Here is a 22178-nt window from a genome sequence, read left to right on the forward strand (position 1 = left end):
CGAATTTAATCCGTAGTGGAATTTTAAAAGTGGTAAATTGGAAAAAATAATAAAAATAAGAATGATTTTATAATAGGTAGGTACTGAAAAATAGGAATAAATTTAATTGTAACTCGAATAGGCATAAATATAAATATAATAAGCTACCTAATTTATTGAGAATCTTCTTCAGATATACTATCACTTTCGACATCTTCACTTTCAGAACTTGAATTCTTTATAAATCATTAGTAATGCAGCATTTTAAAATACATCTTATGATCATTTCTTCGGGGATAAACCCAAAGACTTGATCGTTGGGGAGTGGAAAATCGGCAGAAATAAGATGTTAAAATATTCACATTGAATTTAAGCCGCACCCTAATTTCACGTCTTAAAAATTTGAATAAAAAGTGCGGCTTAAATTCGAAGTAATACGGTATACACTAGAAATCAAGAATCTTGTTTGCTTCAAAAACGAATGATAAATAATTTTACCCTATCCTGATTTAAAAAACGTTTCGCGCGGACCGCGAAGAGAGGAAGAAAAAGTGATCGCGTTGTTGTACGAAAAATTTTCAGCGACCGCGTAATGCGCGGCCCTATTAAATGAACCGGTTTTAATGAATTTACGCGTACGCGGGCAGCGTGCACGTGTAGCCGGCGCGGCGAGCAGAATCGAGCGGAAGACTAATCGAGCGGGGCGTAACGAGCCACCGACGATCCTTCGTCCCATGGACGAAAAGTCTTCGGGTTTTTTGCGATCTCGCTTCAGAAATTTGTCTGTCGCCGTCTTAATACGCCGGCTGTCACGCGCGTCGACGCTCATCCATCCAGAGTACTTTTGCCGGCTAACACCCGCCATCTTTCTTTCATATGACATTAACCCCTCCTTCCAATTCGACTGGCGTACGTCAGTTTAAAGTCGTTTATTTGTTGAACCAAGTGAAATTTTTTGCAGAAATTCTAACCGTATCGATCGACATAGTAAAGGGGTAGTTTGCATAGAAAAATTTAATAAAAAGAAAATCGCAGCATTGCACATCTCGTAACGTCCAAGATGACCACCTAACGATATTTGTTTTCGAATAATTACACGGCTGGATTCGAAGCGCGTACCCGCTGCCGCGCTATGCACGCGTGTATACACGCTTTTCGTCTTGTAATTACAAACTATCGCGGCGTTCGACGATCGTCCATCATTTTCGCGGAGCGCGTGATTACAACGTTTACGACGTTTAGAAGGGTGGCTAAGGTGGTTCGCGACGCGGTAAGAAACAACGAACGCGCCTTGTGTGTTTTCCATTCGATATTATCGCTGAACCTGAGTAAAATATAATTAAGAAGATACAAGGTGCTCACCATGTCCTCCATGCTGTGATTTCCGGCCTGCATTAATCCGTGATTCGTACAGCTTCCCACGGCTGGTGAACCGTAGCATACACGCACTTTACTATCGTTGGTAATCGCACTTAGCCGACAACTTTCCGCGTTTATTCCCGCCGATCTTTTCCGCTTACGATATCACACGTTCATTCCGTTATCCGATATCAAGGGAAATAACTAGTTGTCACTGCTCGAATCATCGTCCGATCGACGATCACTTCGTACAAAACAGCTCACTGTTGTCTTCTTCTCCGTACGATCATAACACTGTTCCACCGATAGGATGTTTCTTCGACGAAAAGAAAAATGACAGATCGAATCGAAGTCGTTTTTTCGTCGGCCGAAGTAATGGTCCGGAGGTGGCGCAAAAACACAACACACACGTGGGGGTCGCGATCTCCGTGGTAAGATCGCCACGAGGATGGTCGTCACCGGTACACACGGTGACGACACAGAGAGTCAGGGTGGTCCGCGACGCGCGACATCCTCCTACCGGTCGTCGAAGTCTCCGGCTCGAGCGCAGCTAGCGATCTTCCGCCATCCGCGTTCTACCTTTCGAAACGCTAGTCAATCGTCCGCGATTATTCTCGATCTTCTTCCGATACTATTCGTCCGATCTGTCGAAGGAAGGAACTATCGCGCCGAATCGTCTCGATCGAACGACGGTCGACCTGTTTTTATCGCGCTCCAGCGGGGAAGCACGTCCGGTGGAAAGAGGCAGGGACCACACACAGCCGTGGAGGAAGAAGAAGTTGGTAGAATGGAGAACGTACGCGAGTAGAACGCGAGACGAAGGAACGGAAAGAATTGTAAAGGACGCGGCGTCGAGGAGCGAACCGTTCGCCGGCACGGGCTGAATCGCACTGACTCGGTTGTTGCTTTGCCCGCCAGCTCCGACCGAGACGTGTTGTGCCCGAAGGAGAGGGAGAAGGAGAGAGACACGCGATATCGTAGAGGGGTTTCAGGCCCTTGCATCGGGAACCCCTCTGCCGTAGCAGGCCTACCGGGTGCCCACGGCTTCGACCATTATCTCTGTTAGACCGACTACGCCGAGCCGAGAGGTTCCGAGGGCTTTATTATATTTACGAGGCGTTATCGAGGCAATCCAACAATATTGATTCCGCGCCGCGAACCGATCGGCCATCTTTAAGAACGCCCAATACGCCCGACTACTCTTTGCATGACCGTTCTTCTCGCTACCGGAGGGCTAGCACCCCCCGCACCATGCTTTCTCTTCCGCGTTTCGATTCTTTTTCATGTAATAACTTTTGGAAATTATAAAATTTCCTGCATGGATTCGTGGTGCAGAGATTAGGAAAAGTATCATGCGGGTTTTCTTGCCCTCCTTCATTCTAAAACGCGGTCACATAGGGGTGACCTAGAGCGTGAAGGATTCTCTACCAAGATAGATTCGACTGGATAGCAGCGCGTTTCCCTGGTAAGTGAGACGTTTTCGATTCCATGGCGGCGGAAGTTGTGAAACGTAATAATTTATTCTTTGTCCGGCTCTTCTCGTTTTTATTCCCCTCGCTCTCTTAACCCAATACCGGGAATAAAAACGAGTTTCTCGTATGAATTAGATGTCCTTTTGAATTATCGTGCCGGGACATATCTGACTTGTCGCCGGGGTCATTGTCTTTATAATCCCAGTTCTCGTTTCAGGCCCGGCTACGTGTATTATAAGCAGTGATTTAGGTGAACTCTATTATGTTGCTCTCTTGGCATACATATTGTCACATTAAAGGCGGTTCTCCTTTGTCGAGTTAAAGCCTCCCTAACAGCGACGAAAGCGAAATAATCCAACGATATTTATACGTACGTTTCTCTAGTAACACGTTCCACCTATTATAGTGTAAAATATGAAGATACGTCATCGGTTGATTTCGGTGATTTCAATGCCGCAGAAATAAGCAGCATTGTTCGGTCGAAGAACAGGTTCGTTTATCAACGACGTTGTTTCGCCAGCGATTAAAGGCGATTTTTGTCGATAAGCTAATAGTGTCATCAAAAAGTTTGCGATGCTGGTGGACACGTAACGACGTGTAATAATTACGACGGAAGAAGCGGTTCGATTAGGTGTCGCGCGATGAACTGGTTACGAACACGTCTGAAGGAAAGCGGATCGTTGGTCAGCCACGGTACACCTTCAGGTGTACGCGTGGATGTGTGGGTGGGCCAGGTAACAGCTGATCGTCGCCGTTGATCGGAACGCCGAAGCAGGAAGCCGCGGACGTCCTCGTGCTGGCGTCCATTTGTACGCGCGCCCTGGAATTTCATCCGTATTAGATTTAAGCGCAACGATAACGATACCGTATCTTGCTACTCCTTCCACTTCTTCTTTGCCTTTCTTCCTCTTTCGACAACGTGTCTTTCTCGTCTTCGTCTCATCGTCAACCGATTCTTCGATTTCTCAGGATTTAAATTCATGCATGTTTGTTTCAATATTCTTGTACATTACAGAATCTTTAGAAATACCATCTTTTTTTTCTCATTAGCTGCGTTATGCCTCGGTAAAGATTCTATTTTATTACAAATTCTTTCGATGAAAACAAATATGTCTCTTAATTGATTTTCAAGATGGCAGTTAAGCGGGACGTAAAGTAAATGCCTAGATAAGCACGGGGATTAATTAAGCATTCGTGAATAATCAATGGAACAGTTATTCTATGGTTAGGTTTATATCTCATTGAATTATTCATCGTCAAAGAATAGAACAAATCTTCGAAAAAATTGATGACATTTATTCATATTGCAGTATCACCGCGGTTTATTTGCTACGTGACTTCGCAATACGCTTTACATATGCAGTAACCAGTATAAAAACGAGTAGACATCGTTATGCTAAATTTTGCAATTGCATTTCTTCATGCACCTGTCCGCCCGTAAAGATCTGAACGTTTAAATCATGCAAATGGATCGTTCCAATTTTCTATTAATCCTTGAATAATGGAATTTGGGTCAAAGGAGATCCAAGTTTACTAAACATATACAAGAATATTAACGTTAAACGAAAGAGTTTAATATGTAAAAAAAAAAATTTTCAGAGGTACAGTATAGAATTTAGCAAATGAAAATAATATGAAAAACACATTGCAATCGCGTTTCGCTTCGTTTCTGTCACCTAATCCGAAAAATCATCGAAAATACCAACTTTAACAGGACGAATAGAAATAGAAAAGGCTCGTTCCCTCTAATTCCCGCGAAAGCTCGCTCGTCGTGTGCCTACGGAAGGTAAAGGAAGGAGGCTTGATGAACTTGCCTCGTGAATCACCTAGCCTATAAAAATCGGCGCCGATGCGTGAGAGAGATAATGGCGGGGAGGAGCGGTAACAACAGGTTTGCTTATGTACGCACGTACACCGGTCCCGATGGAAGAGGTACGAGGCAACGGTCTGAGCCTAGGGATCAGGAAACTCGAAGAGGAGCGACGAGGAGAGTGCTCGATGCGCGACTGCAACGCGTGCACTAGCAGCGAGAGAATGCACGCGGACGCGCTGACTGTGGCACGATATTGCAGGTGAATCTGTGCGAGTACGGCTCGGTAACGTTTCGAGTTCCGCGAGGGTGGCGTTTCATCTACGTCGTGTTACACTTATTGGCGTTGCACGCGTTACACGATGAAACAGGCGGGGGATGTTGGCCGCGTGGCGGCTTTGAGATCATGCGACCCCGATGACTCGTGAGAACACAGACGGTGCACGATGTCTGGCTAGCATCTTCTTCGCCGATTATTCTTGCCAGCTGGCAACGTGTCTGCGAGCAATCTGCTCGTTTCCGAACGAGAGGATAGTTTCTTAAATCGAGCCTGTAATTCGTGGTGGTAACGATACCGCAATTGCGTTAAAGAAGCAATTGCCTTCTCATCGTTATGACGTTTCTAACAATCGGCGATGGTAGAATGACTTGCCGACGAGTAAACAGAACAAGAAAGCGACGAGGCGTAAAACGAATCGTGATGCACTTTAATCCGATAAGCTGTGTTCCTCGGAAGCAGTCGGAAAATCGAACGGCTACGGGCTAACGAGATATACCAACTAGTATCTACCGTATCCCGTTAAATGATCAAGCAACGCGAAGATACGCCTCGAATCGATCCTTCTGATCAACGTTAATTATACGCGAAACCTACACGTGAGCTTTCCTCGATTCACATTCAATTAGCCTGACCGAATGCCTGGGCGCACCTTCACTCGCGATATTCAGATAGCACTGCTTTCCAGGCAGAAGGACCTTAATCGATTACGTGCCAGGGCGATTGAGAAATCCAACCATTGTTCGACGATGTCGGCTCCAGCTACGGATTCGTTCCACACGATTCTTTATATGTATATTTCTGCTGAAACTGCTGATTTCTTCGGTGTTCTTGCACAATGCGTAGAATCTTTGTTTGCTTATTTTCACGATGCTTCTAATTGAATCGAAAGAAAAATTCAAGTGAAACAGCTCGATTCTATGTACACTTGTGATCAAATCTAGCTAGGATGCCTTATGGGAAAGGACGAAAACTCGGGACATCATAATTTTTCCTGGGGAAAAATTGAAACGCGAGTGTACACGCAACGAAGTTAATTAGAAACTCAGTCGCACTCAATAGAGGTATTCCAAGAATTAACTCGGTAACTTGCTATCATGAACTGGTATTTTAATTCAACGTCGACCGATGTCTCAACCAGTCCAAATAATATACAACGAGGAAACTTAGAAAACAGTGTTAGACTTAGCCTACATCCACGTCGAAGTGTCGTGAAGCAACGTTAGATATTAATCTAAAGGAACTACCGGGGGGCGAAGTTTGCTATCTGTTCGTTACGCAAGATCCCGGTAGGCCTGTCGTAAATTTTGTCGTCGGTGCCTGGATTAATATGTAAAAGCAATTTAACCACGAATACCGTTTCTCCTTTGCCGATGGTGACAAAAACTCGATCCGAACGTTTCGATTTGAATTTTGATTTCATCGGGCGTGATTGAAATTCACGTGGGCGTGTTAGAATGTAGAAGCCGGTGTCTCGAGAACGGAAAGTTGATTAATTTAAAACCGCCAATTTTTTTCTACCTCCTGTTTCTTTTTTTTTTTTTATTTCCAACAAGTCGTTACACGCTTAAGAACAACGAAGCCTGCACAGATTGGAACGGAGCGAGTTTAGAAACGAGACGTCTCGTTATTGGCGCAGTTCCCGGCGCAAAGGAAAACGAGGAAGTTGAAAACCAGTTGGCATAACCGTGGGCGTAATAAAATACGCTCTAAGTTGTTCTGGACACCTTGTACGGGCGGCATTTAGTAACCGTGAACGACATTACATCTTTATTGTCTTAACGCGCAGTTGGGCGGTACACGAGATACAAGTAGAACGTAACAGTCAACTTTTTGAAGAGAAAATGTATCTTACGGAGATCGTTTGAACGCTGTAAACCTTATCTTCGTTTAGCACCAGAAGACACTAGAATCTGGTATCTTAAACCTTCCGGACACATGTTTGCTAAGAATATTAGGGTAGACCGGGGGCGGTAGTAACACGCTAAATATCTCAAAATATTGAATAGATATTAACATAAATTTCGGATACGTAATGGAAAATGATATTTGGAAAACACTTATCACTGTCCTAATAGTATATGTAGATACGCAATAGACGCTTATAATGAACAAAATAACTTTTAGATACCCTACAGTGACTTTCTCTTACTGATTTAAAATTGTAATATCAATACTCCCTTTGTAATTGTATGCTTGAATGTTGAATGTAAGAATTAGAAAACGTTTCCTATATTTACTATATTTTGTTTATTACTGTAAATCAATAAATATTACAGTTTTGTAAAGTTACATTTGTGTTACTTTTGACTTCTTGCAGCGTTACAACCGACCCAGGATCAGGGACGATTGTAACACTTTCCCCGATTTCCATTTTTTTATTAATAACTTGAATATTACTTGTCATAGAGTGAACTTGTTACTGATTATGAATGCATGCCCATTTCCAAGTACCATCTTAAAAATGTCAATCTTTTCCTCGCCAATTGCTATAAATGTTCTGACTATAACACGTATATAGCATCGAGCTCCCCGCAGCGAAAGGGTTAAAGTCTGAAAGGGGACACTTAATAAGTTGTTCCTGTCAGAAGCTAGAAGTCGCTTCTAGAGAAGTATAGATCGAGCAGGTGGGTGGAAAGGATCGCGGAATCGAGAGTCACGAACGAGTAGCTCTCGATCGTTCGATAAGTGGTATCGCGGCCTGTGCCGCGTACCTGAACTTCACCTTGGCAGGTGAGCAGGGATGCTGTTCAATAACTGTGTCACTTAACCGACGCGACGGTGACCCGCGGCGTAACTCAACACCGATTTTAATTATATCCAGGCAAACGCGTGGGAAGCGTTAATAACAAACGGGTTGCGAGATCGGTGGCGAAACGAGCGGTCCGTTCGACGCCCGGTTAAACGAAATTGCGACACGTTCGGCGACGACTATGCGGATTACACGAAACGCGTTTCCTTAGCTGGAACTCGGTCGATCGAATTCCAAGAAATGTCAAACGGTACAATTATTATGGACACGCGAATGTAAATGCACCACGATCTGCACGCGTTCCAAAGAGCTTCTTTCGTGCGTACTTTATTGCCGTTGCTTGAAACCAGAAGGAGAATCATATACGACGATGCACAGTGGTTTTCGCGAACGCAGATTTTACGAATAGCTGATCCAAAATTTAATTTTCGAAGTATATAGCAATTTTTTTCAGGTGTTGTTATATTTGGTGTACACGTATCGATGCGTCGAGTGCCGCTTGAATTTTTTGAATATATTGATTAGTTACTGAGATATAGGCTGTCAAAATTGATCAAATTGAAAACTAGAGCAAATTGTTTAGTATGTCAGGGAAAATTTATCTTAAAAAGATTTATATGTAGAATATTTTACCATTAAATTAAGTGTTATAAATGCAAGCTTTCTACAAGAATAAAGTAAAATATCTTTTGACCAGCTTTTTGCAAAATAGCACCACTGCGCGATGCGTCGCAATGCAGCCACGTGAACGCGGTATGCAGTCGTTTAATTCTAGTGTAAATTCTAGTGGCATTTGCGAGCATAACGCGAAGGTTAACGAGCTAACCCATGGACCAAGTTAGTAAATTGTCCTGTAATTTCCATCGGTTCAATCCCTTGTCTGCTATTAACCATCTAAATAGAAACCGCACCCACTTGTAACTGGAATGCAACGTGGATGATGCTATGCTTGATCCTCGAATAGTGAATAATGGAGGAATCCGTGGAATATAGAGACTGTCGGTACCGAGAATCGAGCCGAGTCTTCCGCGTTGTATGTATCTGACTTCCTTATTCACTGCGCTACCGCCATTGGGCCTCGATCCCTTACAAATAATTCAGAAGCTTCCAGTTTACCCTCAGAAATTTTTCATTAGTTGACTTGTGTTCGGCACTACCTTCCCTTCTATCAAACTCCTTCTACCAAGATTTTGATTACACCTTATAGCGGTTAGGGATATAGTAGACTCTCGTTATATTGCCGCAAACAGGGCTGCAGTCGGCTGTAGGGGTGGATAATTTTTCAAACTTCCAAACTTTAAGTTAAAAGAGAAAAAAAGAGAAAAAATGAGTGGCACTACTATGTTTAAAAATCTGCCTAAAGGAGAAATCTCCGCGTGGCAATATAACGAGAGTCCACTGTAATTATAATTCACCCACGAAACTTAACATCGAAGTTCGATCGCGATACGGCGATTTGTGATAAAGCAACGAGTACTTACAATGGAAAAAATATACTCGTGTTCGATTATTTACGACGTTGGACCTTGTCGTTAGTGCCTCGCCCGTTCAAGACGAAATTTTTCCTCCTTTTTTTAAGCCGAAACGAAATCATCACCCGACGCGAATTCGCGAGTCATTGTTGGGCCGGCAACAAAGTAATACAGCATCGGTCGACGGTCGTCCCGATGATTAATCGTCGACGCAACGGTAATTATAACATGTGTACGAATGATTACAACCCCACGTAACTATACGTTCCTTCTCGGCCAGCAATAAGTCATCGATGCTCGGTAATGTTCGCAATACTTTATCGCGGACGCTTTTCCCTCGGGAGGACGCGTGGCCGAAGGTCTCGGGCAGCTCTCGAAGACGGAGAGGGCCTCGACAAGGAAGGCCATTGGCTTTAATTTAATTGGTGCTGCCACGATCGCACGACCACGGGGATACAATGGATCGAGCTACGGATAAGAGAAATGGCCAGATAAGAATCGTGATGGACCACCTAGGTGAAAATCTGTGTACTTTCTGTTTCGTGTTCCATGCTGCACACTTCTCCTTCATTCTAGATTACGGTCACGGTTCACCGGGTTGTTTCACCGGAAAATGTAGGATAACATTTTCTAATTATTTCTGACAAACCGTAGGGAAGAACGGGAACAAAAGTTACAGCGAGGCGAAAGTAACATTGTTGATAACTGAAACTCTATTGTAGCTATTATCGTAAATATTGAATATACAGTGCAAAATTACAATTAAGGGATACTTGCGTTTTTACGGTCACTTTTAGGCTTTCTAAAGGTAATTCCCTAGATCTCCATTTTTTATTAATAATTTGGATATTACTGCTGTAATTCAATAATGTCAAATAACTATGCAAGGTTTTAGTATAAAGTAATCGTAGTTCAAAGTCAAATTATTACTTTTGTCTCATTGTCAGTTCTTCAAGGAACACGAAATTGACTTATTTTCTATCTACCGCAGAAAAGGCCCACTTCTCTTAACCCTTTTTGTTACGAGACTTTAGCGATTGTGATTAACAGATGCAAAATTAAAATATTATGCCATTTCGAACGGTGTAATGGCGACAAGACTCGTCGCGATGAAAATAATCCATGAGAAACGGTGGTCGAGCATTGTCGCTGAATCATCGTCGCCCACGGTCGGATGAAATTTTTTTCTCTGCCCACGAGAAGCAGGTAGATCACGAAAGGGAAACAGAGAGAGGTGAGAGTATCATTTGAGATGTTCTCGGCTGTGTATTGGGTTACTGGGTTACCGTTTGGCATAACTCTTTTCATCGCCTCGTTATTCTCGTTGATTCGTATCAGGATCCTTTTATACGATCTGCGAATCACTTAGGACACGCCTTTTACGATATTCTAAAGTATTCTAACGATCCTGCAGGATCGGAGATTGAATTTTCATACGATGATTAAAATAACACGAACGCGTTACTTATGGAACGCGATGATACTCCGCATCGAGGAGTCTAATGAGATCGCTTCTTCGTCAGCATACCTCCGTCGATTTTTCGGCCCGCAATCAAGCGAGTCGCGCCGAGGAGGATAATTGCAGCCGCGTTCTCGGCCGCGCAATCGATAAGGCGATAAATGGCTAGTTCGCCGAGTGTTAATCGTACCGATTAACCAGCGAACGGACAAATCGTCCGACACCGGCCGCGGCGGTACAGCCGGATCGTTTAATTGAATCGATCTAATGGTACATAACCCAGGTGGGCACCGCTTTGTTTCGCTTTCGACGATCGACCGGCCACGCTCGGAATTCCGTGGAAACAGATATCGGCCGTGGTGAACGGTCGCTAACAGAAGAAACAGATATCGTGGCCCGCAAGAAGGAAAGGCTCGCGCGCGATTCCTGCCGATCGTTTGTTCCAGATCTAGGAAACCTACCGCGGCGCGATACAGTAGCGTAGCTATACGATTCTTTAACGAGAACCCGTGCTGTTACAGCCAGTTATTTATGCGCTGGATTGAACGTTCCCCGCTCGAACATTCATTTCGCCTGCCTTAATGTCCCGTTCGCGAGTGTACGCGTAACGCTGTTTCAACCGTTTGCCCGGCTACCGGCTATCTTTCATCGTGCGCTTTTGTATTCGACCGTTTCCGAGCTGACAATGCTTTCCCGGGAAAATATATGGTAAACGAGCTACCTCTGCTTTGAATCCAATAGATGGAACGCCGCGGCTGCTGCTACGAGCACACACTTTTGCGCCCGTTCCCTGTTTCCTTTTTTCAATGGTCTCTGCTGGTATCCACTTGTCTTTACCAGTTCAACTTACTAGTTTCACGATCTATTTGATCTGGCAAGAATCGAGTAGATAAAAGGTAATTTTTCAAGCCAAAGCTGTAATACGCCATTGGTTTGGATGGCGAGGAGGAAAGGAAGGGAAGAAGACGAGCGGTCGAGCATGAAAGTCACGCGACCGCGATACACCGGGGCTTCTTTTTGCCGATTCCGTTCGTGCATCGGCACGAGCACCACGAGGAGGCTCGGCCGATCGAGGAACGATGGAAAGGGCAGAAAAGAGGCGGTGAAAGAAGGGCTAGCAGCGGCCGGAGGGCCGCGACGTCGGAGGGAACACGGTGGAGGCGGAATAAGAGCTGAAACACGGGATTTACACGTGTATTTGCTAGCGCAGCGCTAACGTGCATGCACGACCCAGTCGAGTGTTTATGGTAATCCTCGAGCAGGGTGGCCTCCCTTCCTTTCTCGCGATCTTCTACGCGTTCTCTCCTCTTATTCTATCATTTCTTCTACACATTACTTCTATCCTCCCTGATTTCACTCTCATCACGTCAGATTCGTCTTTCTATCCCCTCGCGGGATAATCATCACCCTCGGACGGCGGACCATGGAGAGAGTCCCAATTTTAATTGAATAACTCTGCCATTTTGCAATACCTCTAGTTTAAAAAATTAGAGAGTAAAATCGAAAGTTATATATATTTTTTCCGAAAAGATGGAAGGTTCTTAACTTAGCTATTATTTAAAAAAAAAATTGTTAAAAGCCTTAACTTTCCGCTGGTGGACTATGGAGAGAGCCCCAATTTTAATGTAATCTCAGATTTCTTATTATTTTATTATTAACAGACTCCTGTTAACACGAGATTTCGTGTAAAGTATCTCGCGATCATTCGATACCTAGAGATTGCGATTTTAGATCAACATCATTGCAAAGTGACTAGCTCGAATTGTAAACGGTTTTATTGGCACGAGTCGAGTGTTAGAATAATTGCGAATCATGTCTGAAAGCATGTTGTACCCGATGAGATCGAGCAACCTTGAATGAAACGTTTATCGCGAACATAATCGGGCAATTAGCCTGAAATTGCTCGGATATTTGTACAAGCTGAGATTTCGACGTTATTTCGTTTAATATCGTGCTTTTCATCGGGATTGCTTTCTTCCTGTTGGCCGCAAAGATAGTCGGAAACGCGTGTGCGTGTCTTATTATCGTCGCATTCATGCCCTCGTCATTTTACTTGTCCAGGCCCACTGAACTCGTTTCCTGAAAATACTTCAGCTTGTAATGACTGTGATTTAACTCGCGGAAGGAAATATCGTTGATCGTCGATCCGGACCTTGACGATTCGAAAAAGAATCCTGTTCCACGATCCTGCGGGTACATATGCAGTAATTACGTTGATGAAGAATTAATAGCTGGACATGTTTGCTTGTAATCGAACGATGCGATCCGTTTTATTTTCCGATGATTGTCACTTGCCATAAAATTCTTCCTTTTTAAGATCATTCTGCGGTCGAAGGACAAGAAGATCTATTTTTATCCTGAATTAAAAATAATAAATATTCAGTATGATATCGCGATATGCTGACCGAGGACAAACATACGGGCAGAAGGAATTAAGATTGCGGCATCATGAAGACGTTCCTTCGAATAATCGTTTATTACTTTCTGTAAACACAAGCACGCCGTTGCAGCTGTGACGCAGGATAATTCAGAGGCGAAGAATTCGGTCGGTGGACATCGCGAAACTCGAAGCACCTGCGGGATCGCTTGACGTTTATTGGCCGAGGCACAATATGTTCGTTTTGCTACGAAACCATGGCGCGTCCTTACCGTTCAAATCTCTCGAGACACGCGTGCTTTATAGGTGTAATTACGAGCCTTAAAACTTAAGCCGTTCGTATCGTGACAGCCAAATTGCACGAGACGACGATACGATAACGGTCTTCGAGTGCCATAAATCGGCACCAAGATAAGAGCCGATCCGTTCGATGATTTCTTCTCAGTCCTTCACCTGTCTCAGACGCATTCAGCCTACAGCTCCATCGAGATATTATGCTAACGTTTCGATGATTTACGCCGATTCACGAATTTTCTTCGTCCTAGCCGATTTTGCTCAGGGCCATACGATCCACGTTGATCCACGAATTCGAGCCGGTACGCTACAGGTGTTTACCCGAACGAGTTATACGGCGCAGGTGGAAAGCTATCCTTCCGATATAATGACTCTATCCTTGGTGGTGCCTTTCTCCGGGGGACTCGTGGCACGGAGAGCCAACGGTGTTACAGTAATAGTCCGTGACTATATGGCTTGACCGACGACTATCTTGCGCGCGAGCAAGGGATCGACGAGCCTCCAGCCACGAATACTTTCGATCGGCATTCGATCGTTCTTCTACCTGCAGACTTACTTTCTCGCCGAATGTACCTTTGGAAACTCGACCGCCTGTACCTACGTACGATTTCTTCAAATTACGGTTAATTTTCATATTTTCGAAAGAAGGTGAACAAACTGTTTGAAGGTTCAACGCGCGTGACTTTGGTCGTGGAGTGTCTCATATGTTTGCGGGCGACTCTTCTTTTTTTTTACGTTTTATTTGCGAGCTGTCCTCTCCGGAGGAATCTCTCCATCTCTAAGGCTCGTCACGCGACGAAAACGAGGACCGAGACCAATTAACTCATCACTGCCGCTAATTGCTCCAACACGTAAGCAAGTAGACGTTTCGTGTTGAATACCTCGAAGTATTAGTCTTTCTACTTCGTAATACGAATTACGAAAGACGATTAATTAGATATTACTTATTAACCTTTTAACAGCGGAGGTTGGGTTAAACTTAATGTCGGCTTAAAGTTAAACCTATAATTTTTAAAGGAACATTGTAAAATTTAGAAAATGAAAATAATATGAAATACAAAATTATATTAAAGTTGGGGCTTTCTCCATGGTCCGCCGTCCGAGGGTTACCCCTTAATTCAGCGAATAAAATATTCAAAATATAAGCTTTAAATACTTTTTTATAAAACCAGAGAAGCAAAGGTGACAGAGTTGAAAAATTTGCATTCGTACTGTTCGAGTTGAATGTAAGTTGCAGTAAACGTTCCTGGCTCGTTGTTTCTGTCCGACGTGGACGTCTCTTCGCTCCTTAACCGCTCTCACAAATACCGAGCAAAGTCGAGGCATGATTGGGCGTTCGAAAAAACACGAACGGAGGGTCTCGAGCCACGAAAACGCTTCTTCCAGGAAGGAGGAATGTTTCTGTCCCGGGCAAAAATGAATTCGTTCGGTTCGACGAAAGGAACCGGCGAGGCGCGGAGAATAAAGACACGTTGCTGGTCGCGCGTTTCCACTTCTCTCCTCGCCGAGCAGTTGCTCTCGCCCACGATCACCGATCTTATCTGCGACCGTATCTCGACCCATTCGCGCCTCCGCGAACCACTAGGCGCTTTTAATCGCGGCATCCTCCTGGACACCGTCTGCCCTGTGTTATTTGCACTCGCCAGCTCGTGTTTCGAAACCACCCCCTCGTGAAATCGACCATTTTTCGACCGTCGAACCTTTCGATTCAACAACACCTTCATTGGAACACTCGATTCCTCTCGAAGAAACGAAGGGGAAAATGTGTAAGATAGCAGTGGATAAATGTCTCTATTCTCAGCCTCGTTCAACCTGATAATTACACGCTACTGGCCACCCTTCAATTAACCCGAGAAATCACCTGCTTCCATGTTGAACGACGAAAAACTGTTCTGCACCTTTCAAGAATCCTCCTGATCGTTTAGAAGAAAAAGAATCTAAAACGGAAAATTGAAATTTCAAATACTTTGAAATTTCTTCTTTCGCGAGTCAGAGACTAATTACAACTTCGACACTTTCCCCCGGATAAATTGCTGAATTTTTCAACGACAGAAGAAACAGGTCTCGTTAATGTCTCTGTGTCGCAGGATTAATCGAGGGGTAAGAAAAAGCTTTCCATCCGACGTCTCGGACAAAATCCACGAAACGTAATTAGCCCGGCAGCAGTGGGCATATTCAAGGCGAGGCAATTTCCTCGGCTTAATGCCACTCGTTCGCAGAAGCCGGCATCGAGTGGCCACGACACTCTTAATTATCCTCTTTGCTAGCTCGTAATCGCGTCCTTTCCTCCGTCTGCCAGTAATAATATTTTTTCCCCTCGAAATTGTCGAAGAACGTTGCGTGCTACAATCGCGGTAACTACATCTCAATTATGATACTAATACACGAGCAATAAAATCGCGATGTATAGTTGAGTCGTTAATTATCTTGTCTTTCACTCGTGTTAAATAAACTTCTGTTAAGTAGGGTTAAAGATATAAAAAAAAAAAAAAAAAAAAAAAAAAATGATCGCACGGAATCGAGATGAAAATGGAACTGAAACGAGTCCACTCCCGCAGGTAGCCGGGAATCCTTAAAGGATGAACAGTCTCGCGGAGGGTGCCACCTTCGACAGTATCGTGAGATACGTGTTGAAGCACATGAAAATCACGCATGCACGAGCTGGTTACCTGGTGATGGAGGTTCTGAAGGCCGGGATCGCTGTGGGAAGAATCAAGAGAACTCCTCGCGGTACCTATATTCTGGCATCGGAGAAACCTGGCACCATCGCTCATCGAATAAGAGAGCCTCGATTCAGCGACGATAGTAACGACGATGTATCTTCCGACGAAAGCTCCTAACCCTTTATGTCCATTATTTATTCATATAAATTCTGTTCGTCGCTAGAAATATATCAATTTTTCTATATATTCTGTAGATTCACAACCAGAGAAAAAAAGATTTCTTCTTTCATTCGTAAAATACAAACGGAAAGGGCAGAAGTTACGTAGGAATTTAATAATGCATGTACCCCCCACATCGTTCTTACTAATAAAATGCTAATGACCGTATGCAAATGAACCGAACACCAAAGACGATTGTTCTTCTTCCTAATTGAATAATTGCTCCGGTTGCTCGTCGCGATTTAACGTCCTGTCATTATAATACTAATTGCATCGGACACTGGCGGTGCTCCATCCCTTTCTCGTTCTTAATGATCGTCGCCGATCGGCTCCGTGTATATCTCTGCACAATTGAAATGGAAGGAACGGAGGCACGATCGTTTCCCATAGCGTCGAATATACGGTGTTCCATGGGGTCGTTCAGGTTCTTGCGGGTAATTTCGAGAGATATTTCGTGGCCAGGTACCTGGAGCACACATCGACCCCTACTCCACTAATTGGTTCGTTTTAACTGCAAGCTTAAAGGTTATGAATTTATGCCTGGCCGCATAAGATATAATTGGCTGTCCAATTAATATCTCGATAAAAAACTTCGCTTTCTTACTTCTTCTCTTCCCTTCCGTGTCGTTGTGGCTCTTTCTCTTGCATCCGGAGGGTTGCTTTCGTCAGCAGGGGTCCTCTACTACCGGAAACCCTTTCGGGAGCAGCCGGTGGCAAACAAGAAGATCGCGATCGACCCTAACCATCCAATGGATAATTGATTTTCCACCGAACGAGCGTCCTATGGAGATGCTCGATTTCGAGGATCGTGCGAATTGATCACGCAACTGGAATCGGCTGTAACCCTTTCTTATTGTTAATGGATGATGGAAGAGACGATAAAATTTTGGAAAAAGGGTCTAGGCGGATAAACAACAATTCCCGGTTTATATTTATACCACGTAATGCTTTTTGTTTCATTTCCATATGCATTATTTCAGTTCTTGCGAAAGACTCGAGCTCTGTTTTGCTATTTCATTGGAACAGCCTGTTCGATAATAGTAGGTCGTATCTCGTTGAAAGAGGCTCATGATCATCGTCGGTAGGTGTACAATGGTAAGATTCATAAGAAGTTATATACTCGAGCGAACAGCACCGTTGTCGGCACTTTGCAACAATGTGGAGGAACGTCCATGCTCCTCGCTACGTTCTTTTGATTTGTGTCCCTTTGTTGAATAGGCGTTTTCCATGCATCCGTGCTCTCTCACCGGAACGATGTAAGACGTCTCCCGGGTTTATCCTGCTGCGCTACCGGTACCAGTTTCCGTTCCCTCAACCACGCTATTGCCTTCGAAGTCCAGATGAACCCGGTTATCTTTCTCTCTTCACCTAGCTCTCTCCCATCCTTCTTCCCTTCTCTTTCCCTCCTTCGTCGATCTACCTTCTTGTTTTTCGAGGTGCTGCAGGTGTCGTGCATTGTCCGCCGTCGCGGCCTCTAAATCTCGTCCCTGACGTTGTGCGGCGTAGCTCCGCTGACTCGAGTACTCCCGGGAGATACATACGACCGTCGGGCAAGTTACACGTTCCACGGCCTCGTCTTATTGCGAAACGGCCGCTCTGATAAGCATCTTTTCGAGAATTTCGGCCTCTTTCATAAGTCTCAACGCCGCTCCCTCGAGAGAGCAACGTCGACCGGTACAAGCGCTTAGACCACTGACGACAACCTCTTTCCCTTTCGACGAGAAGTTAATACACCTTGATTCGTCTCCCTTTGCGCGTAGGTGGTTCACACTGTCACCACAAATTTCTTATTCACTTTCGAAACTTGATTCTCCGACGGCGGACTATGGAGAGAGCCCAAATTTTAATTTATCGTAAAAATTACTTTTCCAATATATAAAACTCTCTTGTATAAAAATGATAAATTCAACTTTAAGCAACAATCATAAATTTCGTAAGTTTGGATTACAATTGACCCAGGCTTCGCTGTTCGAGGATTAAATTCATTAGTCCACTTGAGAATCTAGAATATTTGTTCACCGATTCCTCGCCATCTGAATAAATACAGTAAATTTCTCTTAATCGCGGCGATCTGTGAAACGAAGATTTTAATCAAAGTCGCATTAGCCATTCAAGAAAAAGAGGCGGTGAATGGCGCGTATCATCGCAATTCCAGCAGAGACTACGGTTTTAGAGCGTTAATGGACACCATATTCGCGCGCGTTTACCGAGGGAAGGAACGATCCGTGCTTGAAACGCGCGGCGTATCTCCATATATTTACATGGAACGGTGCTCGCGCCGCCTCGATCCGTGCTTTAAAATATTCTAACCAATAAAAAGACACGCGGGTCGAGCAAAAGGCTACTTGCAACATGCATAATTTGCACCCCGGTGCGCCATATACGTAAGTAGGTTGGTCGGGCTGGCCGCGGCGCGAATGCACTGAAAGCGCATCCGTTCGCCCGCTTGGCCTGCTGCACCGCGCCGTGCAACAGAGATGTAGATAAATAAAATGTTGAAGACGGTAAGGAGGTGGTTCTGCTCGCCAGCTAAGACTCCTCTCTCCCTCGCTTGTCTCGCTGCGTTCCGCTCGAGGATTCAGCTGCGGCCAGAAAAATCGAAACCAGCCTCCGTACCGGCGCGGCGTCTAGAGCCTAATTGGGCCGAGCGCGGACCAGCTGCCTCCTCCAACGGGCGGCCTGTGTTTCATTCAAATCGATTCCGGGTAAAATCTGCTCGATCGACCCACGATCGTATATTATACGACGTGGCGCGCGACCTTGATCGACAGAAATTACCAGACTCTCGATTTGTCTTCCCGACACGATAAACGCCTGGAAACGGCTCCTCAGTCACCCCTCCCGATCGCCATCCCCCCTCGGGCTTTACGAACGCTTTAGAGTAGAAGCTGATTTTGCAAGATCATTCGAATACAATGTCGATTTCTGTGTATCAAGATAATCGATCTTAATGGATCCGGGCTCGCGGTTGATGAACGCGCTAGCGAGAAGTAGACACGCCTGTCGAAAGAATCGATGATCCAAGATCGAATCGCCATTTACTTTGGGACCAGTTCGAGGATGTAAGCGAATAATAATCTTCTCTTTCTCTCTTTTTGCTAAATATATAATTTATGATTATTCTTCAGTAACTTATAAAATTTTATTAATCAACACTGCTATTTAGAATTCATTATAGGGGTTTTTCTTTGCAAAATATATTATTGTACAGGGTGGAAAAATTTCTAGGACTTGTATTTAAAAAATTTGAAAAAAATCAATTTAAAATAAAGATACTAATAATTTGCCATAAGTGATCGCGATAATTTTATTCTCCTCTACCCAAGGGATAATCTAAAGTGCGTTTTAAATCTCACCTGTTCCCCTTTACTCTGTTACATTTCCCTTCCTATAAACAGAGCCTAAATAAAGGAAAAAGTGGTGCGGTTAAGAATGTCATAATGCGTTTGCAGGGATACCATAAACCGGATTCGAATCGCAGGATAGTTAGCATCTCGAGGATCCCGGTAAACCTCGGCCAGGCCACTTTACCACCGGTAACTTCTTCTAGGTCCACCTTGCAATTACATTTTATGTCTCGCAATCAGTAAAACTCTAAGCACGCCAAGACGCGCAGTTTGCCCGGGTAATTTCAGCATCGATTCCTGTGCACCCTTCGCCTCTGCCTCTGCCTCGTCTATTCGCGCGAGGAGCATCGGTGGTCTTGTAATTTCGCGGGAGGCGAGAAGAAGGGAAAGAAAGAGCACAGGAAGGTGTAAGCAGCTCGGTAATCAGCACGTACCTCATCCTCGACGATAACGCGAAATTCCTTGCGTATGCGTTCTCCAGCCATTTTTTCTTTCCTTCTCTTTTCAAGGAAACGTCCAGCATCCTTGGACCTTTACGTACCCCTCGACAGCGGTGCCGAGACCGAGGTGATGGTGAAAATACACGGTTCGAGGTATGTGGGATTACCGTGTTGATTTATGCGCGAGTCGGGACGAAATTTATTTTCTGATTAATCTTGGAATTTAGTAAGTAAATTTGAAACACCGATGTTCGAAATTTCCTTCCATCCGGGGATGACTAGCGCGATCTAACCGTGAGAAAGCACGATAAAAGAAAAAAAATTCATGAATTTCAAGAATCTTCCTCTTTGAATCACGCAACTTCTTTCCTTTCGTTTCCGTTCAACATCGATAATATCGATATGGATCACCTGTTACTCGAAATGTCTTGTACTTCGCCTCGGTACAGAGAACGTTCAGCCACCTCATTCTTTGAGAACGAGCTAATTCCCGCTCGATAAGGCCGCATTTCACGTTAATCGAGCCAGATAAGGGGTCTACTAGCGTGGCCACGGCAAGAGGCGGAATTAATTAGGCTCGCGGCTACGGATTGGTGGATACTCGAATCGTGGGGAGGCTGGTACCGTTTCGATCGTATCTGGAATTAACTTTCGCGGACCGTTTCAATGAGGACTGGTTTGGAATTACTGGAAGAAATGCTGCTGTTTCACCGCCCGCAACCAATGTCTTAATTGCACGCTCCCGTTTCCGGGATGATTATCTCCCTTCCTACTTAAATATTCAACACCTTTGTATTAAAAAGAATGACAGGTTCGTTAATGCCTACATGCGAGTCTGCTTACAAGTGTAAATTGGTCTTCCTCATCAATTAATTACAGCAGGTCTTTAGGAAAATTATTTTAATTCATCCTATTTAATTCTCGGCCAACGAACCATGGTAAGAGCGCTGATTTTAATTAAAGGGGAGTTCCTCATCAAATCCCTTAAAATATAGATGATTTTTAAGAATTTTTTTCTTTAAGTATGCAATATATCATAAAAATACATTTCGTCCTTTAATTGTACATTATTGGAGTGTACGAAAACATTTCTTTTGTTGTAATCTCTTTTGTAATGTCATTACAAAATAGGGGATGAAAACAGTGGCCATCATAATTCATTGTACGAGATTTTGAAATAAAAAAACGAAAGAAATTCTTAATTGTTACATCAATGCTTATGGCATGAATCACTTTGAGACAAAAAAATGGCGATGTTCATGCAAATTTAACCCAAAAGTGCCAAAAAGTGATCAATTTTACATACAAAAGTGTCAATAACAAAAAAAACGTGCATACCAACATTGTATACTAATAATATAATGTATCGATTTAAAAGTTCCCATTTGAAAATTAACTGATCATATTTTTAATAATTACAGATTTAGTATGTCTTTCTGCACATGGCTTTTTCTACTGCGACAATCAATGTATTAATTTTATATTTCATATTATTTTCATTTTCTAAATTGCACCCTTCCTTTAAAAATTATTCTTCCAATACATGCAACTCTTTCTTTTAAAATTGTTTCGTAAGTTTGGGTCGCGATCAACCCAGGCTCCGCTTGTTGAAGGGTTAAAAGGAAAGCTGGCTGGTGATAGGGGCTGGAAGGGTGAAGAAGGAAGAAAGGGGAGGAGGAGCGGTAAATTACCGGCGTACGCTGAAGAATCCGAGCGCGGCGAGGGTAATTCCACGGACGGGCGAGGCGGTATCGGTGGGTCGCATCTCCATGACAAATACTGGCAGGACCTCTCGCGCGTACGCAGATCCTATCTGCATTTTATCCTTGCAGATAAATGGGCCCGCGTATAATGCCGGCTCGCACGCTGCTCGCGTATACGCGTGTGTACACGCGCGGATAGAAGTGCACCGCGAGCCGATACCGCAAGAAACCCTTCGGATATGCGTCGCAAGCGCAGCCTCATCGAACGTTCAACACTTTTATAATCGCCGCTTTTCCACGCTTCTTCCAGCTGATTCCTTCGAACCGATGGAATAAGCGAACCGACGTGGATAACTTCGCTTTCCCTAGAAGCGACTTTCATACCGCTCGCGGAATTCTTGGTAAAGAAGTTTCTTGTCGCGCGAGGGTTGCTCGGCTTCGACGAGGAATCTCGAGTTCTTCTTTGCACGCGTTCGACAGCGATGCTCTCCACGCTTATTATTTGCTTAATACGTTATCTGTTTTATAATGGAAGTTTATGCAATGAATTTGCAG

At 44.1% G+C, this 22178-nt stretch overlaps 2 protein-coding genes across 4 annotated transcripts in view; one reads left to right on the top strand and one right to left on the bottom strand.

Annotated features, from left to right (window-relative positions):
- Positions 1-3564, bottom strand: part of LOC117609238 (uncharacterized) — a 67813-nt gene extending 64249 nt beyond the window's left edge. The window contains exon 1 of one of the 2 annotated variants that reach the window (XM_034335320.2): positions 1342-3564. In XM_034335320.2, the coding sequence (XP_034191211.1) occupies positions 1342-1374 (33 nt within the window). In that variant the 5' untranslated portion in view covers positions 1375-3564. The remainder of the gene's footprint in view (positions 1-1341) is intronic. The other variant, XM_034335311.2, reaches the window with a different exon arrangement.
- The window catches only part of LOC117609259 (uncharacterized), a 94583-nt gene that overhangs the window by 32028 nt on the left and 40377 nt on the right, over positions 1-22178 (top strand). The window contains exon 2 of one of the 2 annotated variants that reach the window (XM_034335360.2): positions 15810-16091. The exons of the other annotated variant lie outside the window; for it this stretch is intronic. Coding sequence (XP_034191251.1) covers positions 15831-16091 — 261 coding nt within the window. The 5' untranslated portion in view covers positions 15810-15830. Of the gene's footprint in view, positions 1-15809; positions 16092-22178 lie in introns of those variants that run through there. 2 annotated transcript variants of the gene reach the window in all.

This window comes from Osmia lignaria, chromosome 9 (assembly GCF_051020975.1).
Source record: "Osmia lignaria lignaria isolate PbOS001 chromosome 9, iyOsmLign1, whole genome shotgun sequence".
In the NCBI taxonomy this organism is placed as follows: domain Eukaryota; kingdom Metazoa; phylum Arthropoda; class Insecta; order Hymenoptera; family Megachilidae; genus Osmia; species Osmia lignaria.